This window comes from Camelus bactrianus, chromosome 3, assembly GCF_048773025.1.
Source record: "Camelus bactrianus isolate YW-2024 breed Bactrian camel chromosome 3, ASM4877302v1, whole genome shotgun sequence".
In the NCBI taxonomy this organism is placed as follows: domain Eukaryota; kingdom Metazoa; phylum Chordata; class Mammalia; order Artiodactyla; family Camelidae; genus Camelus; species Camelus bactrianus.
Window position 1 is genome coordinate 13,858,701 of NC_133541.1, and position 19,328 is coordinate 13,878,028.

The window sequence follows — 19,328 nt, forward strand, 5'->3', positions numbered from 1 at the left end:
AGCTAGAGATTCTCCTGCTGACGTTGCAGAAGTGAACTGCCATGTTGTGGGAGGACCCGGGAGGAAGTCATGTGGTAAGGAGTGTAGTGGGGAGTGGTCTCTAGAAGCCGCGAAAGGCAGTCAGCAAGAAAACAGGGACCTCAGTCCTACAACTACAAAAAACTGGATTCTGGAGCCACACGAGCCTGGAGGAGAAGCCAGAGCTCCAGGAGGGAATGCAGCCCTGGATGACACTGACTGCCAGCCTCTGGAGACTGTGGGGGACCAGCTAAGCTGTGCCTGGACCCCCGACCCATAGACACTATGAGATAATTAACATGTACCCTTAAGGCTGCAAAGTTCATGGTTGTTTGTTACACAGCAATAGATAACTAATACAATAGCTCTGCAAGCCATCTCTACCCTATTAGACATTCATATACCAAATCCCTGGCCAGATGGAATCCTTCAAGAGCAGAAAAGTATGTCCATCATATACCCTCTCTTGCTGAGTGGCCCCCAGATGGTGCCTCAATACTTGTCACTGATCACACACCAATGTTATGGACTGAATGTTTTGCCCCTCCTCCCCCTTTCTTATGCTGCAGCCCTAACCCCCGATCTGATGGTATTTGGAAGTGGGGCCTTTAGGAATTAATTAGGTTTAGATGTGGTCAGGAAGGTGGGGCCCCACAATGGGATTAGTGCCCCTATAAGAGGAGGAAGAGAGACCAGAGAAATAAACTACTGTGTTTCAGCCACCCTGTCTGTGGCATTTTATCAGAGCAGCTCTATGATGAGGACACTCTGACTGCCAGTTACGAGTCTTTCTCCTTCCCTCCATTACTTGCTTCTTCCTTCCTTCCTTTCTCTCTCTCTTTCTTTATTTCAACCAAAGAAACTCCTTGGTTAAAAACAACATAACTTGAGCAGAAACTTTAAGCTACTTCTCTGATGCTGCATTGCTACTTGTAGGGTCAAGGGGAAGAGGCACATGGAACATCTCTTACTTTCAACGACATCTGTACACTCACAGGCCAACCCCCAAGCTGCCTGCCTTTCTGCCTCTCCTGTGTGATAAGACACTGGAGGTGGCTGTGGAAACAAGTGTGGAACCCCAGATGAGGGTTTTGGCAGCTCCTGATGTAGGGAGAAGAGATCGTATGGCCAATTTTTCGGATAATTTTGCTGTTGATGCCAGACTGCTCACCATTTAACTAAGGGGTCAAGGCCTCAGTCACAGTGGCATGTTCAAACGCTGGATTTCCACTTGGCTTTCTGGACTGGACTTTGGGCAACCTATAGGATTTCAGACTACTTGCTAGTCTTCCACTCAGTGCAGAGATGCAGGGACAACATGCAGCACTTGAATAATGTAAAAGGTCTGGGGTCTCACTTCTCAGATGCCGGAGGCTGCCCAGCTCCCCCAAGGCACTGAGCCACCCATCAGCCAACGATCTGTTGACTGACTGAATGAAGCACTTGGGATCCCATGCTTCCTCTGTCCCCAAGAAAGCAGAATCCTGAAGAGTCAAGGACTTCAAATAAAACATTAACTGTTGGGAGGACAAAGGATTATGGTGGGCATGACACCACAAGCATCTTCTCAATGTTAACAACTGGTGGGCAGTGATCACAGAACACTCAACTCTACTGTCTCCCAGGGAACTTGACAGGACACTTGTTCTTTCTCTAAAATTGTACCTTCGTCTTCCCCAGCTGCCACTCGTTGTTGGAGGAGTCATAGAGCTGCAGAAGGGCCGTGCACTTCCCCCTGATGTCCTCGGGCAGGGCCACACTCCTCGTCAGCACCTTATACCTGCAACAGAAGGACGCCCAGCGTCACTTTTGCCACAATTCCTTCCCCGATCCCTTTGCAATGGAAGAAGGCCTATGCAGCTCCATCTTGCCTTTTGTAAAAATCCTGAAAGGGTCTCCGGACCGCATACCCTGCTTTCCGGATTCTCACCGTCTCCAGCATCCCCGAGTACCGCAGCTGGTTGACCACGACCGCCTGGTCAAACTGGTCGGGCATCTGAAACACACCAAGAGGTGAGAAGACAAGGTTAACAGGACACCCTTACCACTGTTTCACACACACACACGTTTTGAACCTACACACAAATACAGAATAGAAAACCAACCTCATCCTGTGTACCCACAGCCTGGCTTCAACAACCAGCAACAACCCTGCTCCATCCTCAAGCCCACTTGCTTCCTGCCCCTGGATTTTTTTGAGAGAAGTCCCAGATATCACACCATCTCATTCATAAACATATCAGAATCATTTTTTTAATATAACCACAACACTATTATCATATCTTATAAGACACCAATAATTCCTTGCTATTAACAGCCAGGTTCAACTTTCTGACTATTTTACAAATATCATAAATGAACCACCACTTGTAATGCTATGTTTTCCAAAGAATCTGAAATGTCATACAAATATCACCTTATTTACTTTTTAAACTTCAATTGCCAGGCATTTTTTTAGCTGAAGAATGCAGTGACCCAGTGAGAGCTGGGGGAGGGGTTCTGGGCTAGGGGTGGGGGGGGTGGGGAGAGGAGGAGAGCTTGCAAGTGGAGAAAAGAGACAAAAATGAAAAAGAATTTTAATTTTCCCAATTTCCAGAAATTTGCTCTACTCTGATCATGAAATAAATCAATCCCAGAATATACAAATGCAAGCCAGAGGAAATCAAACCAAGACTTAATATTCTGAAATGTATTCTTTCTCTGTTCAGTTGCCAAACAAACTGGCATTACTAACAGGACAATAGTCTTTTCGGAGTAAAGCCCCAAAGTAGGTCATTTCCCACTTGTGGCTTCTTGAGCAGTGATCTGTGTTTTTTTAATCTGAACACCCCATTCTCTTTAGTTAATTTGTATTTTATCATCCTACACAACTGTGTATACAACAACTGAAAAACAGCACCCTAGGACATAAGTACATTTTTAAAACGTAGTTTAAATTTGAGAGCCTTAAAAACACAGTCATTAACACAAAAACAAGCTGAAAGCCATGTTATTCTGCACTTTTTTTTTCTTTAAGCAAAAGATGAATTTGAAGAACACTCTATAAATCTCCCTCACAATGTTTGATGGAAGAGCTAACACCATCTCCAGCAGGACGACTTCTCTCATATTTGATTTCTCCTACGAAACACTGTGGTCAAACTGTCTCTGCTCAGCAGTATTCTACCCCGAATCTAGCCAATAAATTAAGGCAAATAGCCGAAGAATTGTGGCTCACTGGTTTCTAGTCTTGATTATTTCAAATCTCCTTGGACAAGAAAGAAAAACAGAAGAGTATGGAAAAATTAGCCTTGGTTACTCTTCTAATCTTTGGATTAAAAAAAAAAACAGAGGCAACTGTTCTGAAGGTATTTGGTTAAAATGCTACTGTTAGATTTATTTGGGAATATAATCTGAACTACAGCAACCCACAAAAGACTAGTAGAGAGCGAATATAAAAGAAATAGGGAATTAAGCATCAGACTTAGTTAACGTTGTTAAATTCATAATCAGAGAAACAACGCATTTCACGTCTCATCATCTGATGCTCAAAGACTTTTTAAATAAAGCAAAAAACCTCTCCAAGTCTCTCAAACTTTCACCGTTCCTGACCCCTGCTGTTTTCCCCTGCTCCTTTTCTTCCAGTCTCTATTTAACAAAGTTTGCACAATTCCTTAGCTTGGCACTGGTTATTAAAACACCCTAAAAAAATATTACGAAAGGGACACCCCCTCCAAAAAGTTCGGCCGCACTTACCATCTCCAGTCCCTCAGAGGAACATTCCACCTTCGGTTTGGCTCTCAGGCCAAAATTCATATGGAAAGCAACTGCCACCCTGACCTTTCGCCACAGCTAAAGACACTGAACAATAATGAACACCATTCCTGTGCTTTAAAAAGTGCTCGGTCGCCATGGCAACCCCTTCCATTCTCGGGCTAATTAGTGTGGTGTGGTTGTAGGATTTCATACAGCCCGGGGAGGGGAGGGAGGGAGGGAGCCGCCAGGAGCGGCCACTCTTCCTAGGCTCCCATTGTGATTGTGTTTCTGCCCCTTCACAGAAATTTAACCAGGGGAAGGGGGATCTATAGGCAGATTGTCGCCTTGGGCAACGCACAGGGCGATCACGAGGGGAGGAGTCCTGTATTTCCATTGGTGGGGCTCTTTTTAGTTTCAACTTCCTTTTCTTCTGGGTGAATTTAATGTTCACAGATGACACAGCTAGAGGCTGGACCGGTCACAACTTAAAGGCATGTGGCCTTTTAAATTTCCCTCATGCACTCCAGTCTCCACCGGTGACCAGTTTTCCAGAACTGGAGCTCCCCCTTCAAAGACTGCCTGCAGTGTCTAACAGTGAAATATTGATGGCTGACAGATAGGTGGATTTTGGAAGAAATAGCCATAAACCGGGGCACTTAAAGTTTCAGGAGTCTGGTCTTTATCCAGTTACTGAATTTTAAATTATTGAACACCTACTAGGTGCCAAGATCTTGTGATTCACATCCAGGGCAAAAAAAAAAAAAGTGGGGAGGGGTGGATTCTTCTCTGTCTGAACTCAACCCCCTCGTCCCCAGAGGAGGACATTCAGACAACTGATGGAGCTCCACGGACGTGTCATAATCACCCAAAGGCCATAGCTGATTTTAGGGTTCGCTCTTGGTGCTGTGCATTCTGTGGGTTCTGATGAACGTGTAATGGCGTGTCCACCATCAAAGCATCATACAGTTATGCTGCCGTAAAAATTCTCTGCTTACTCATCTCCACCTATCCCCACCTCCTGGCAGCCGGTCATATTTTTACTGTCTCCACAGTTTTTTTTTTTTTCCAAAAGAGCAGTTTTTGGTTCACAGCAAATTGAGAGGAAGGTACAGAGATTTCCCTTATACCCTCCGCCCCTTTAGATGCATAGCCTCACAGGGCTGATTCTGTTTCCAAGGACCCTGAAATTCAGGAAGGCGACAAGTATGCCAAGTATCATCACTTCTATAGTAGACAGCCTAAAATAAAACCATGCTGAAAATCAAAATTATGTTCCTTGGGACCACAGAGGAAAGAAAAGTACTGAGGCAGTATGGGTGGCACGTGAATTTGAACCCAGGTCTGACCCAGAGTTTGGACTCTCACAATTATTATTCTCTGCTGGAGGGGAAGGGACATTCTACACAGAGAACATAGCATGTACAAAAGCCAAGAGTCAGAAAAAAGAAGCTGGCATGTTTGGTAGTTAGTCTGGGACAGAACAGAGGTGGGAGGGAGGGACCCAGGATGACAGTGGCCACCACACTCAAGTTTGATGCCACTGGATCAAGAGCTCCCCGCCAGGGATCAGAGCTGTGCTGAAGAAGGATTCCCTTGTCAGCGGCAGCAAAACTAGAACCAGGACAAGAGAAATAGCTGGGTATATTTTGGTATCATGCATATCACAAAATGTTACATGGTCATTAAAAAGTAAGACCAAATTAAAGACGCACCAGTTAACTCCCAAGCCTTTTGCAAGGTGCAGAAAAACAAGACACAGGAAAGTATGTATAACAATCTTGTTGTAAATCAAACATGACCCCATCAAAAAAACCCACCTGCTCTGTTTATGTACACGTCCATGAATATATACCTCTAGATACACCTGCGCAGAAAAGGATAGGAGGAGACAGGCCAGGTTGCTTTGAGTTGGGGGGCACTGCTATGAGGGGTGGGAAGAAGAAAAAGCTAAGAAAAACGGGGGGAAATTTGACTCCATTAAAAGAAGGAAATAATCATACATATACAATGTGAAAAATTTCTATATGGCTATATGTCTTTGAAGACATTTAAATAATAGTATTTTTACAAAAAAAAAAACCACCAAAAAACCAGACACAGGATAGATTCTAGAAGTTCTGCATGGTATAGGGTGGAAATGGGGGGAAGAGAAGCAGAGACCAGGGGAGACGCCACTGTAAGGGCACTTTAAAGTGGAAACAACCCACATGTCCATCAACTGATGAGTGGGTCAACAAAATATGCCACATGTCCACACAATGGCGTATTATTTGGCCATAAAAAATGAAACACTGATACAGGCTACAACATGGATGAGCCTTGAGAACATTATACTAAGTGAAAGAAGCCAGTTACAAAAGACCACGCGTTACATGATTCCACTCATATGAAAGGTCCAGGACAGGAAATCTGCAGGGACAGGAAGTAGAGGGGTGTCTGCCCAGGGCTGGTGGAGGGGACGCAGATACAGAGGGGTGGCGAGCCAAGAGGTAAGGGCATTTCTTTTTGAGGTAATGAAAATGTTCTAAGTGCCTGTGGTGATGGTTGCACATATCGGTGAATATACGAAAAACCACTGAACTGTACACTTTCAGTGAGTCAACTGTATGTATGTGATTTCTATGTCAATAAAGCTTTAAAAGAAAAGTACTGTAAAAACCTGCCTGACACAGGGGCATTTAAAACAGATAAAAAGGGATGGATGCAAGAGAAAGTTTGCAACCTAGAGATGGGATTAAATATATTTAGCTTCAGGTAATGTAATTCTACCAAAAAATTACAAGCACTTTCCCCCCTGATTTGAAAAAAATAAGATTTTAGAATGCCTAGACAAAACAAATGATGGACAACAGAGCACGCTAAGCCCACCACAAAAATCAATTACGGTTTTTGCAGCTTAAATTACGCTCCTGCAGCTTAAAATCTAAATAAAGGGCAACAGAGGTGCTGACAAACAGAGACACAGGACAGGGGAGGTGCTTTACAATGCAGAGAAAGAAATGCATTTATGCATTCATGAGTCTGCTTACCCCGAACACTACCTAGCCCTCCGTAACGTCATCAGTGTTGCACGGAGACAATTAGAAGTGTGACAGTGGACTTGGAACTGGTCATCTGTCCATGGCAAGGGCACATTCAACCTGTGCTTATTTAATTAAAGAAAATAAAATGAGTTCATTATCTGGGGGCCAGTGAAGTTCTCATGCTTTTCAGCATTTGGGAGATCTCACAGAAACCAACCCAGGATCCTGAGAAGAGCCTGGGGGTTGGGGGGATCCCATCTACCGCCCAGAGGCTGGTGGGGTCCGGTGGGGGCCAGCCAGGATTGTGGGAAGAAGAAACTTCCCTGTTCTCTGATGGCAGGTCACACACATATTAAGCACTACAGGGACTGGAAACCAAATTAGGGGTGATGGTGAAACTGGGGAAATCCGGCACCACTGCTAAGGTGAGAACATCTCCACGCCTTGAAGTCTTCTGAAGAGAACCACACATTCTATTTGTCATTCGGAGGGCGGAGAACAAGCCAGACAAGGAGGTAGGGCTGGCCGAGAACTGACTTATTTCACTCTGTCATCATCCACTGCTACATACTATCACTTGAAATGCATCTATGAGATCAATTTTTTTAAATTTGATATGAAGGGAGAAAATTATTCTCTAGAAGAAATGACATGATTTATCTGACTCTACATTTGTAAATGACTACTGTAACTCACTGTAACTTACTTATGTACCTTGTGCCAAAAGGGATTAAAGAAAGATAAAATAAACAGAAAATAAACACAGTGATTAAAAGAGAACACATAGTAGGAAAGTGCATTGTATTTCCCCCTTTGCCTTGGCTGCCAGGACGCTCAAAGTTAAACTTAATTCTCAATAGTCAGTGTTAAGGTGGGGAGAGTATAGCACAAGTCCTAGTACCTCCATTAAAGTAAATAAATAAGTAAACCTAATTACCTCCCTCCTCCTCAAAAAAAGTGTTGTTAACCAGGTATTTTATTTTGCCTTAACTTTTGAATCATTCTTCATAGTTAATCAACAAAGGTCTCAGTTCCTATAAGGAGCACCTATTATTTTTAGTCTAAGGTAACAACCACAAGATATATAATCTTAAAAACAATAATTTTTTCTAAAAGAAGAATTCTATTGTTCTACCCTCAAAGATCTACTGTTGACTATACACAGAGAATTTCAAATGATTTTTGGTAGCCTTGCAGGGACCAGGTCCTCCTGTCTAGGGGTGCAAGGTACCCACAGCAAGCCTTCAACTCACACAGCACTTGAGCACAGAAACCCAATGGGGTGGGTTAGATGAGTAATATTATTCCGTTTTGAGGATGAGGAAGCTGGAAGTGAGCAAGGCTAAATGAGCTGTTCAAACCAGTTTTAAAATTGGCTTAAATCAAACAATTAAAGCTCAAAGAGCTCTGCATTCCCAAAAGCTAGCATGTGGACCAAACCCGTATGCACTGAACCATATTTCCCTACACATATGTTATAAAATCGGGGCCATATTTCCAGAGGCTGTAATTCTCAAAGGGATGAGCTGGAAACTTCTTTAGGAAAAAGACTACAATGGAATCCAGGCAGAGAATGTGCCCTATATTGTAGCATCTCCAGGGGCACTGGGTCTTCTGGGTACACGGTGACATTCTCTGAAGATTCTAACACTAAGAGTGGGTGGAGGTTAGGGACAACCTGTCAGGTGCTGACCTGGTGTAAATACAGGTGATATAAAAATCACCATTCTAAGGGCCACGCCACTGGAGAGCAGAAACTGGTTTGCTACACTGAGCTCAGCCAACTGTCTATACATGGAAATAACTAGTTAACAGAGGAAACCTTTTGGAAAATCAAATAGCAAACTCTGAGCAAATCCATCTCTGGTCACTGGTCCCTTTAACACAGATAATAAAAGGCTGACAATAATGTTACTTTGCATCTCAGTATCTGAACAGAATTAAAATATTCCTGGACTCACTTATGGTTGCAACTCCACCTGCCTCTCTTCCCTGCTCTCTGGGTACCACCTGCCAAGGACAGACGCTTGTCAAGAGCTAACACACAACAGCAGACAGAGGGACACACTCCGAACACACTGATTTTCAAGCGTGGAGTGAGCCCACACGTGACAACAGTTAATGATAACCGCTTTCGCTTGAAAAACAAATCCAACTTGGTAATTCCTGCGGCTGCTTCTGAACACAGACTACAATTTATTTCCAGAACAGGTCCTTCTCTCCCCTTTTTAGGAGATGTTCAATTTATTCAAAGTCTAAAAACTAAGCGCTTGATAGGAATCCAGTGTCTTGGAGATCAGGTAAAAGTAGACACTGTTTACTATTTTAATCAATCAAAAGCATTTATTAAGAGCCTTCCATAGACTGAGCAACCACAGAGGTAACTGTATGGGATACACCAGAGCAGACCCAGTCCTTGCTCTGACTCGACAAAGGCAGACTCTCTTTGGGTCCAATCTGCTTGGAACGCAATGTGGCAGCAAGCCCTGGGCCCGGTGGAACAGGTCCTCAGAGCTCGGAGGAACAAGACATGGGAGGTGAGCATTACACCAACAGGGTCTTACTGCCCTATGTTCTTTTCTTTTTTAACTTTGTATCTTATTAAGGTTTATCCCTCGCCAACATTGGTAGATTGTTTCTCAAAGGACAACATTTGAAAATTAATTTAAGTGAGAGTCCTACTTTTTCTCATTGTATTTTTTAATGGCTCCTGAGCCACCTCCTCGTGAAATATTGTACACTTTATTTACACATATTAGCCTTGCAATGGAGAGACTTACCACATAGTCCCCATGATGGAGGATTAGTACCCAAGATCCTAAGAAATGTAGAATCAGTTCACTTTTGGGTAAAACCATCACATGATTCTTCATTTTGACAAGTAAACATTTTGAAACGGGAGAACTACTAGCATTACAGAGAGAATCTGATATATTAGGTATATCTGTATTTGCATTATGATTATGGGACATACCTTTACCCTAATTCAACTTTTAAACACAAACAAGCAAACGAATTTTAAACAGCTTGATAACCCTTCATCAAATGTAAGTGGTAAAAAATTACAGATGAGTTTACCAAAAGTCGACCATGTTACACTAAAAACGTAACATTCGCGGCCCTATGCTGACAGGACTCCTGTCCTGACCTCTTAGCAATTAATGAAAAAATTAAGACATGAGGACTCTGAATCTTTATTTGCTGTCTTTGCTGCATCAACTTCTCAAAAGCAGTTAAGTAAGTATCAGACAGTTTTCTGATGCTTTGAACAGTCTTCAAAAGCATGGTAACTAAAGCAGCAACAGACCTTTACTGACCTCAAACGGGAAGTAAACAAAAGCCAATTAAACGATCGACAAAGGTTCTTTGTACTTACATCAGTCATTTCACTCCCAGGCTGGTCAACATTTGGCACAGTTGTCGCTACTTGCTAAGTTTCACATTTTGAGAAAAGAGGCACAAACACATTTCCCCAGAAGAGGCAACTCCCTCCCAGGTGAGGAACTGGAGCAACGTGGTTATGTGATTGGCCAAAGCTGTCAGTCTGTCCTGGGGGTCTGATCATAAGAATGTGGAAATTTCTCACTCACCAAGTACAGCCTTCAAACCACTCCCCTCCCGGCTGAGCAGGATCAAAAAGCAAGGAAATCCAAGCTCTGTGACAGGTGGAAACTGCGGTGCTCACCTCAGATCCACACAAACCCCAACAACAAGAAAGGAAAACTCTGAACATAATGGTTAGACACGTGCACATGAAATCCTTCCAAGGCACAGCGTTCGCCATATCATAGCCCTGTTCACAGACTCCCAACATACGCCAAATTAAGACAAAGGCTTCCATTTCACATTCGAGGCCCTCATAATACGCTCCAACCTACCTTCCCAGTCAATACACCCCCCCAACGTACTCTACATCTAAGTCAAATTAGAGGTAAGTCCAGCTGTTGACTAAAACCTCCACTTCCTGTCTTACCTCTCAGCTGAAGCCAGCTTTTCCACCTGAAATGCTCACCCACTGTCTTTAAATGCTGAGTTCCATGGATCTTGTCGGGGTCTCTCAAATACTCCCTCCTCAGTAAAATTGTTCCAGATGCATCCAACTGGTACCATCTGATCTTGACCATGCTCTTCCTCTTGGCATGTATTTTTTTATATCCATCAGACCCATACATGTGAATTCCTCATTAGAGTATACATTTCGTTAGGGCAGGAGCTGAATCTTAAGAATTTCTCACTAAACTGCCGACCACTGAACTTGAACCTCAGATACGTACCCACTTAACCGACTGTACTGCGTAAATAAAAGTGTGATTCTGTTTACAGTTGTTTCAATGGACTTCTCTGGCCATGGCTTAGAAACAAGATAAAAAACACAGCACATGAAAGGAAAAACGGCTAAGTTGGATCTCATGAAAATTAACTTCTCTGTGAAAGACACCGTTAAGACAATGAAAAGATGAAGCAACACACTGGGAAAATGTTTGGAAACGACATAGCTGGAAGAAGACTGTCATCAAGCACACCCGAAACTCAATAATACAAAAACACCACCTGATTTTTAAAACAGACAAAAGATCTGAGCAGACACATCATCAAAGAATCTACAGGGATGGCTAAGAGGCATGTGGAAAGAGACAGCATCAGTTCTCTTAGGAAACTGCAGATGAAAACAGTGACATGCCACCACACACCTGTGAGGATGATTAAATACAGAAAACTGAAAATACCAAATGCTGGCAAGGATGCGGAGCAACAGGAACCCTAATTCACAGCTGGCTGAATGCAAAGTGATACAGCCAATTTGGAAGACAGTTTCTTACAAAGCTAGACATAGTCTTAACACTTCAACCAGCAACCACAGTCCTGGATACAGTCATTTGTATCCATGGGAGATTGGTTCCAGGACCCCATGGATACCAAAATCCATGGATTCTCAAGTTTCTTACATTAAATGGTGCAGTATTTGCATATAGCCTACACACATCCTCCAGGATACTTTAAATCATCTCTAGGTTACTTACAATACCCAATACAATGTAAATGCTACGTAGATAGCTATAGATACAATGTTAACTGTTATGCATATAGTTGTCAGCACATGGCAAATTCATGTTTCACTTTTTGGAACTTTCTGGAAATTTTTTCCCCTGAATATTTTTGATCTGAGGTTGGTTGGATTCCCAGATGTGAAACCCTTGGATAAGGAGGGCTGACTGTACCTACTCAATTAAGTTGAATATTTATACTCACACAAAAGCATAGCCTTTATTCATAATTATCCAAAGCTGGAAGCAACCATGATGCCCTTCAGTTGGTAAACAAAGAAACTGTAGTACATTCATTCAATGGAATATTATTCAGATTTTTTTTTTAAAAAGAGCTCTCAAGCCCCCTAAAGACTCGGAGGAATCTTGAATCCATAGTGCTAAGTGCAAGAAGACTTTCTGAAACAGACATATACTATGTATGTGATTCCAATTACATGGTATTCTGAGTAAGGCAAAGCCATAGAGATGGTAGAAAGATGAGAGGTTGCTAGGAGCTCAGGGGAGGGCTGAAAAGGTAAGGTGCTGGGAAATTTCAGATTGGTGAAACTGTTCCACCTGATGCTGTACCAGTGGGTGCGTGACATGATACATTTGTCCAAATCCGCAAAATTTTACAGCAAAAGAATGAACCTTGGAGGATCCCAGGAAATAACTCAGATGGTCACAAAAGAATCTGAATGTGTTACAAATGTGTGAAACAACATCATTGAAGGACTTGGGGGAAACCTACAACTCAAGTAGCTTTGGACATGGAGTCTCTTCAGTCTTAAGACTTAAAGGCAAAAGGAGTCCCATGTGATGAGTATGGTTTTGTAGTTGATAAAGTTGTTTCCCCGCATATGGATCAACAATTCTGAAACTGCTATACATCTATACGGGAACAGAACAATTGAATAAACAGATGGTGGAAGAAAACCTTAATAAAACTAATTCTATCCAACTAGAGTTGATTTACCGTCATGAAAACAGCAGGTGGAAAACCCAAATCTGATGCTGGTTTAACCTCAACTCTTAAGGATGCCAGTCACAAGGTCCAAGGAGTCCTCAAAATGTGCTTCTAGAGAACAAGCCCAAAACACAGCTCAATCAATACCCACCTGTGTTTTCAGTTACTTATATGACACAACTGGAATGTGCTTCTATGGGGAATAGTTCAGCTCAAGATGTAATGAAGGCACTTTTCAGCACAGAGTTTAATGAGGACAGATGTAAAAGACAGTGGGAGAGAAAAGTTGTCTTGTTTTCTCCATTAAGCTATCATTCAACGAGAGAATAATGCAGGAAAAGTTGTGGGGTTTTTAAAACCAGAAATAGAATATATTCAGTGAAAACCCAACAGCTCTCCTGGAGAAAACCACTCTTGCCAGTTTCCTGGGTTTTCTTCCAGTCATCGTATTCTATGCACGTGTAAACAAACACAGGACTGGGTGTGCATGTATACTGACATGCACATGCACATAGATAAACACACACTTTTTTTTTTAAAGGCAAATGAAAACATATTCGACATTTTGCTCTGTTCACCCAAGGTAATCCTGGAGAGCTCCGTTAGGACACATGGATCGCCTGTGTTTTTCACAGCCGCACAGTATGTCATTACCAGAATGCGTTTAATCAGCTCCCTGCGGAGGACCATTTAGGTTGTTTCTGCTCTTTGCTGTTTTCTATTTAGCTTTTGCTGAATGAAAGGAAATAAAGCGGAACAATGGCACCCCCACGCCAGAGCACTTCCTGTCAACACCTCCATCCCTGGCCCCCCAAGAATCCTCTTTGTTTCAGGGTGAATGCGGTCCTGTACTTCTGATGGCCAACAGTCAGGAGCCCAGAGAACAGGAAGGCGATCGCTCCAGGGTGAAGCTGCATAAGCCCTGCCTCTAAGGAAACGTGATTCCCAAGATGCCCTATGTGTGAGACAGGCTCTTGTTCTATGAAACGATTACACCACAGACCCCCGGGCTCCCAGCTCTTACAAAGTGTCAATATCAGTTCCACACTTTAATCAGTCAAACTGATTACGGATGAGAAGGCTCCAACTAGCAATTTAATTCTGACCATTTTCTATTATGTTCCTGCATTAGACCATGGAATGCTGGCAGTTTATCTGTCACACTGTGTAACAAGGTCACTTAATATTTCTAGTCCAAATGATGGTCAGAACCCTTAAGGGATAGGTTATGATAAAAGGCTGTGTCAAAGTAATTTAATAATGAACATAGCAGCTCCCTACTCACTCAACAGTGACTATGTTTCCACCAATGAATTAAAGCACTCTCCAAGTGTCTCTTAATCCTTACAACCACCCTATGAATTAAATCAGCCCATGATGATCTAATGAAACATGTGACGTGAGGCGAAGAGAGGCAACCACTCAGGAAATGCCGTCAGCGAACACCTGCAGGGCACCGTACGTTCCACATGTCGTGTGCTCACCTCTCCCGCCCTGGGAGGTGGGCAGGGCAGCCACCAGCATCTTCATCTTTCACAGGTCCAAAGAACGGGAGTGATCTGAGTCACATCACACAGCAGTTACCAAGACAGAAGAGCGGCCGGCACCCACTTCTCCTAACATCAGAATCCCTGCAGGTTCTGCCAAAGCCTCCCTAGAACGCCGCAGCTCCTCTTCTTACCCACAAATTCTAGTCCAAAGTGATGCTGTGTGAGTAGCTGCTGTGATCCTGGTGGCTGATGTGCTTCTGTTCTGGTGCCCAGATTAGACTGTGTTCATGAATCTATGGTGGTGGCGGCAGCAGTAATGTTGAAGGCTCACAGGTACAAGGACCACGTGCCATGCACTGTGCTAACTTTACAATGCTCCCTTTTATTTGATTTTAGCAACTCTGAGGTAGAGATCAACATCATCCTTGTTTGACAGAGGTATAACCTGAGGCACAGAGAGGTCAATTAACTTATCTGGGATCACACAGCTCCTCTGAGTCAGAGCCAGGCCAGAGTGAGGGCTGAGCTTGCACCAGAACTACTAGCTAAGCTGCTCTTCTGCAAGGTGCAAGTTCAGGAGGCAGGGTGGGACATTCCTGCCCTTCCAAAGTATTCATTATTTAACAATGGAGTTTGTTTCCCGGTACATTTGCCCTCAATATTCCTGAATGAAATTCATCACAATAGTTATACTGGTAGCAGACTGTAAGTCAAAACAGAAATCAACTTCTGAGGATTAAAACTCAAATGAGACAATACATTCAGTTAATGCAGGGGTTGGCAAAGGACAGCCTTGGAGCCACATCCGGCCTGCCACCTGTTTTATAAGTAAAGTTTTATTGGAACACTGCCACACATTATGACTGCTTTCACGTGACAGAGGCAAAGCCTAAAATATTGTCTATCTTGCCAGTTACAGAAAAAGGTCGCCAGCACCTGTGTTGGAGAATGAAAGTCAAGGAAACAGTGCAAACTGAATTGTGTCTTAAAGGTAATTACAGGCCAGATTTTGAGAAACCAACAGGGAAAAATAAGATGCAAAATATGTTATTAATAATTCTGGAATTTATTACGTGGTCAAGTAACACTTTGGATTTGTTAGGCTAAAATATACTATTAAAACTAATTTCACAAAGACTAATTTCTTTTTACACTTTGAAGTGTGGCTATTGGAAAAATTTTGGTTACATCATGGCTCATGTTTTACTTCTGCTGGACAGTGTTGCTCTAATGAACGAGGCTGAACCCCTGGCTCTGCAAGGACTCGGAGAGTGAAAGAACAACAAAGCTTAACACTACCTTTCTACTTGCATTTGTTTGATACTTGGAGCATCTTTTATACAAATGAACTGTCAGACTATTTAAATACAAGGCTTACCTAGAGACAAATCACAAACATTACTTCTCATTGAACCCATTATCCATTATTCAAATATGAAACCCAATCCTCACACAAATAATGTGAAACAGAAGAGACCTCATGAATAGTTTTCATGAGGCCCATGACTCTAACCAAAAAAATTAGATGTGAAGAATTTCCATTAACTTCAAATAAAGGATGAAACAGCCACCTGATGACTCTCAAAATATGGTAATTTCATTTGCCTAATAAATCTGTTTCGTTTCCAAAATCACTCCAGAAGATTCCGAGGACATTGAATTTGTTTTACTTTTAACAAGCCATTGCACCCAGCATCTTCAGCACCTAAAGTAATGATGAAATACAGCACCATTGCAGAGTGTGTAATCAAGTCAGACTCAACAGGCCAAAATGGGAACAGACACATTCTCATCCGTTTCCCCCCAAGCCTGGCAAGTGAACGCTTAGAAAGGCTACAGCTAGCAGCTCCCCATGTTCAGTTGAGGCACTTCGCCTTTAACTGGGTCCGCAGGACGTTTCCTCTTTTGAGTCTTAGTTGCCCTTGTGACCGCGTCACATACTTGTTTCCAAACCCCACCAATGGCCTGAAAAGCACATGTATTTAACGTTTGGTCGAATGCTTCCTGGAGTTAGAAGAATACAAGCCCCCCTCCTCCACGGCTTCTTTCTTCCATTCTTATTCCTTTCCGGTTTCCTGCTTTGAACAAGGGCCCTTGCACCTGCTGCTCTGACGGCTCTTCCCCTCGTTGGCCCGCTGTGTGTGCAGAACACTGCTCACTGCTGGGGTTCCGCCTCCTCTCCTGCCGACAACAGAGGCAGATACCCCCACTCTGCCTCCCCGGGGCAGGAAATCCTGCAGAAAGTGACTGGTCTTTGCACCCATACATCAGGCCTCCTTGGGGACCAGGCACCTGGTGCTTTCCCTGGGACGCCCCCTGCTACTCACCTGGGGAAGACAGAAGGCAGAGTGTTCCTGCAACTGGGGACCCCTGGTTGGCTAAAAAAGTGGAGCTGGCATTTAATTCTTAACACTGAAAGGAAGCAATGGTTTCCTTCCTGAATTAAAAGCAAAGCAGCAAATAATGGTATGTGATATTTAAATATGGGTGATTCTCTACAAGGGACTTTCATCACCTTAATTAAATCTCAAAGAACTCCTATTAAAGCAAGTGGGCCAGCCAGGAAGATTATTCCATGACACACACGGAGGACGTGAATCGGATACAACTTGAGTGCCGGGTCCTAGGTCATGTGACCGGCACACACTAGGACCTGTGTCTACATTCTGTGCTCTTCCTTCTTGTAGGAAAACCAGGAGGGTGTGACTCCAAATGTGGCTTGTGACACGCGCCAGTCCATGATGCGATGGACACCGAGAGTCAGAGTAAGCATTTAGGAACTTTAACAGTAATATGACATGGCCACATCATTTTTATTCTGTTTTTCAAAAGCACCACTCCACAAAGAATTGGCAATAAAGCAAAGAACTTCTCTTTTGCCACATGTATTTTGAGAAGAGCTGCTCTAGAAGGTACCAATGTCAATTTTGGGTAATGCTTATAAGAAATTTCTTGATAACCATGGGTATACAAATCTACTGTTCTTACAACATTATTAATTTTGCACGAAGTACTCAACTTACTTCCCTTTCTATTGTTTAACATCAAATCAGGCTCAACAGATAAGGAATGTGTATTTATCGAAATCCTTCCTGAAACCTGTTACAAGCATAAAGTGCCTATTCAGAAAATCTGATATCGCATCTGTTAAAAGTTCTCCGAACTGTACACAAGACACACTCCAAACATTTTGAGGGGGTGGGTATAGCTCAATGGCAGAAACACGTGCTCAGCATGAGTGAAATCCTGGGTTCAATTCCTAGTACCTCCACTAAAAAAATGTTTTTTAAACCGAAACGTTTTTGTATTTCTCTATTTCCATCTTCAGCCCCTGCACTCCTCATCTAAAGTTTTATTCTCCAGGGGAGCCCATGAACCCACCCCTTGTTGGTGGAGCTCCCACTGTACTCAGGGCAGCTGTCCTGGGAACAAGATCATTGTAAGTCAACCCTGCATACCCATTCACCTTTGCCAGATATTCATTCTCCTAACTTCCTGTGGAATGAAACTCGGCCACAGGCCCTAGGCTGGCCTTAGAACCAAGCAGAGAAGCCACGACCAGGGAGATGTGAGGCAAATCTACTGACATTTTTTCTTCCTAATAAAAGGAGAGCTGCTCCTTTTGGCCCAGCCTTGATTCCTTTCAGGGGTAATATTTACTCCAAGAGGCCAAAGCCTTTGCTTGCTTTGTGCAGAGATGCACCCAAGAGCACACAGATACTCAAAAACTATCTGTTGAAAGAACTGAAGGATGTCCTGTGAAGATGTGATGGCTGCCACTTTGGCAGCCATTTTGCAGCCTTGAGGAAGGGCCAAAGGAATTGCAGATTCATCGATACAAAGTTCTGATACTGTGGAGCCTCTAAACAAATGCTTCTTATAAAATGTGGCCCTCATACGTAGTTATACGCTGTGTAGGTCACTGTTCGCTGAGTTATTTTGTGTCTTGTCACTGAAAATTTGGGGGTCCGCCCAAAGAGGGACTGAGGGGGTAGGAAGCGTGTGTGTAACACAGGAAGTCCTGCCAAAAAGGAAAGAATCATCCCTGAGAAGGAGGGGGCGCCAGCAGGGAAGGGGCTTAGACTCCAGAAACACCAAGATCCCTGGTGGAAACACAAGGTTGGTGTATAGCTTAAAGCTCTATAGTGGTTAGTACCGTAAGCCGCAAAAACACCCAGAGAGCAAATGAGCAATGGAGCAGAGGTCAGCGATGGCAACATAAGCTGGTGTATCATGCCAAAGCCATACAGACATCACAGAGCTGTGGTCAAGTTCCAGTCTAGGTCAGAGAAGGCAGAATCAAAGACAGAAGGCATGAACCCAGGCTCTGTGGCCACAGCGAGAACCACAACATGGTGGCCTCATCAGAAACAGCCAAATAGGCAGGAGACCTGGGACAGGGTGGTTTTTAGGGAGCAGTGAGGTCCTGACAGAGAGGGAGAGAAGAAACAGGACGCCGCGGAAGAGGGCGGGCGAGTTGGCTGAGAGCAGATATTCTCAGGCCTCTGGTGGCTGACTAGGTGAGGTCACGTGCCGGAGTGGGAGGGCTGACATCAGGTTCAGGAATGCGGGAAGGCTTCGAGGGACGGAGGCCAGACCAGGGAGGTCTCCTCCTCCAAGGCTGGTGCAAACGGGCACTAGACTCCCTCAAAGCATGTTTCTCAAAATCGTCCAGCACACTGTGGCATCAGAGAGTGGAGAACACCTAAGATAAGGACGTCTGTCTGGAGGGAGGCAAGGTCAGTGAGACAAGTATCTTACAGATGCTGCACGTCTGTGACTAACTGGCTCACATCTCCTTCCAGACCTGGGAGGCAGTTGGATGTCTGGGCTCCCACTGTGGGCACTCAAAGCCGGACACTTGAGATTTGAGCACTCTTTAAAATATGTATGCTGTGTTCAAATTAAAAAAAAAAAATTAAAGGTTCACCAATGAATCCAACTAGGCAAGAAAATAATGAAATCCTAAGGTGGGTTCATGATCAAGAGGAACTAGGGCACTGAGGTCCATGCGAAGAAAAGGAAGAAGTTCGTGCAAATGAAGGAGTAAAAACAACAGAGGGACGAG

At 43.6% G+C, this 19,328-nt stretch overlaps 1 protein-coding gene across 2 annotated transcripts in view; it reads right to left on the reverse strand.

Moving 5' to 3' along the window:
• Nucleotides 1–19,328, reverse strand: part of MYO10 (myosin X) — a 192,841-nt gene that overhangs the window by 33,997 nt on the left and 139,516 nt on the right. For both annotated transcript variants that reach the window (XM_074356503.1, XM_074356494.1), the window contains 2 exons: nucleotides 1,890–2,014; nucleotides 1,684–1,798 (listed from right to left, as the gene is read on the reverse strand). In XM_074356503.1, the coding sequence (XP_074212604.1) occupies nucleotides 1,684–1,798; nucleotides 1,890–2,014 (240 nt within the window). The remainder of the gene's footprint in view (nucleotides 1–1,683; nucleotides 1,799–1,889; nucleotides 2,015–19,328) is intronic.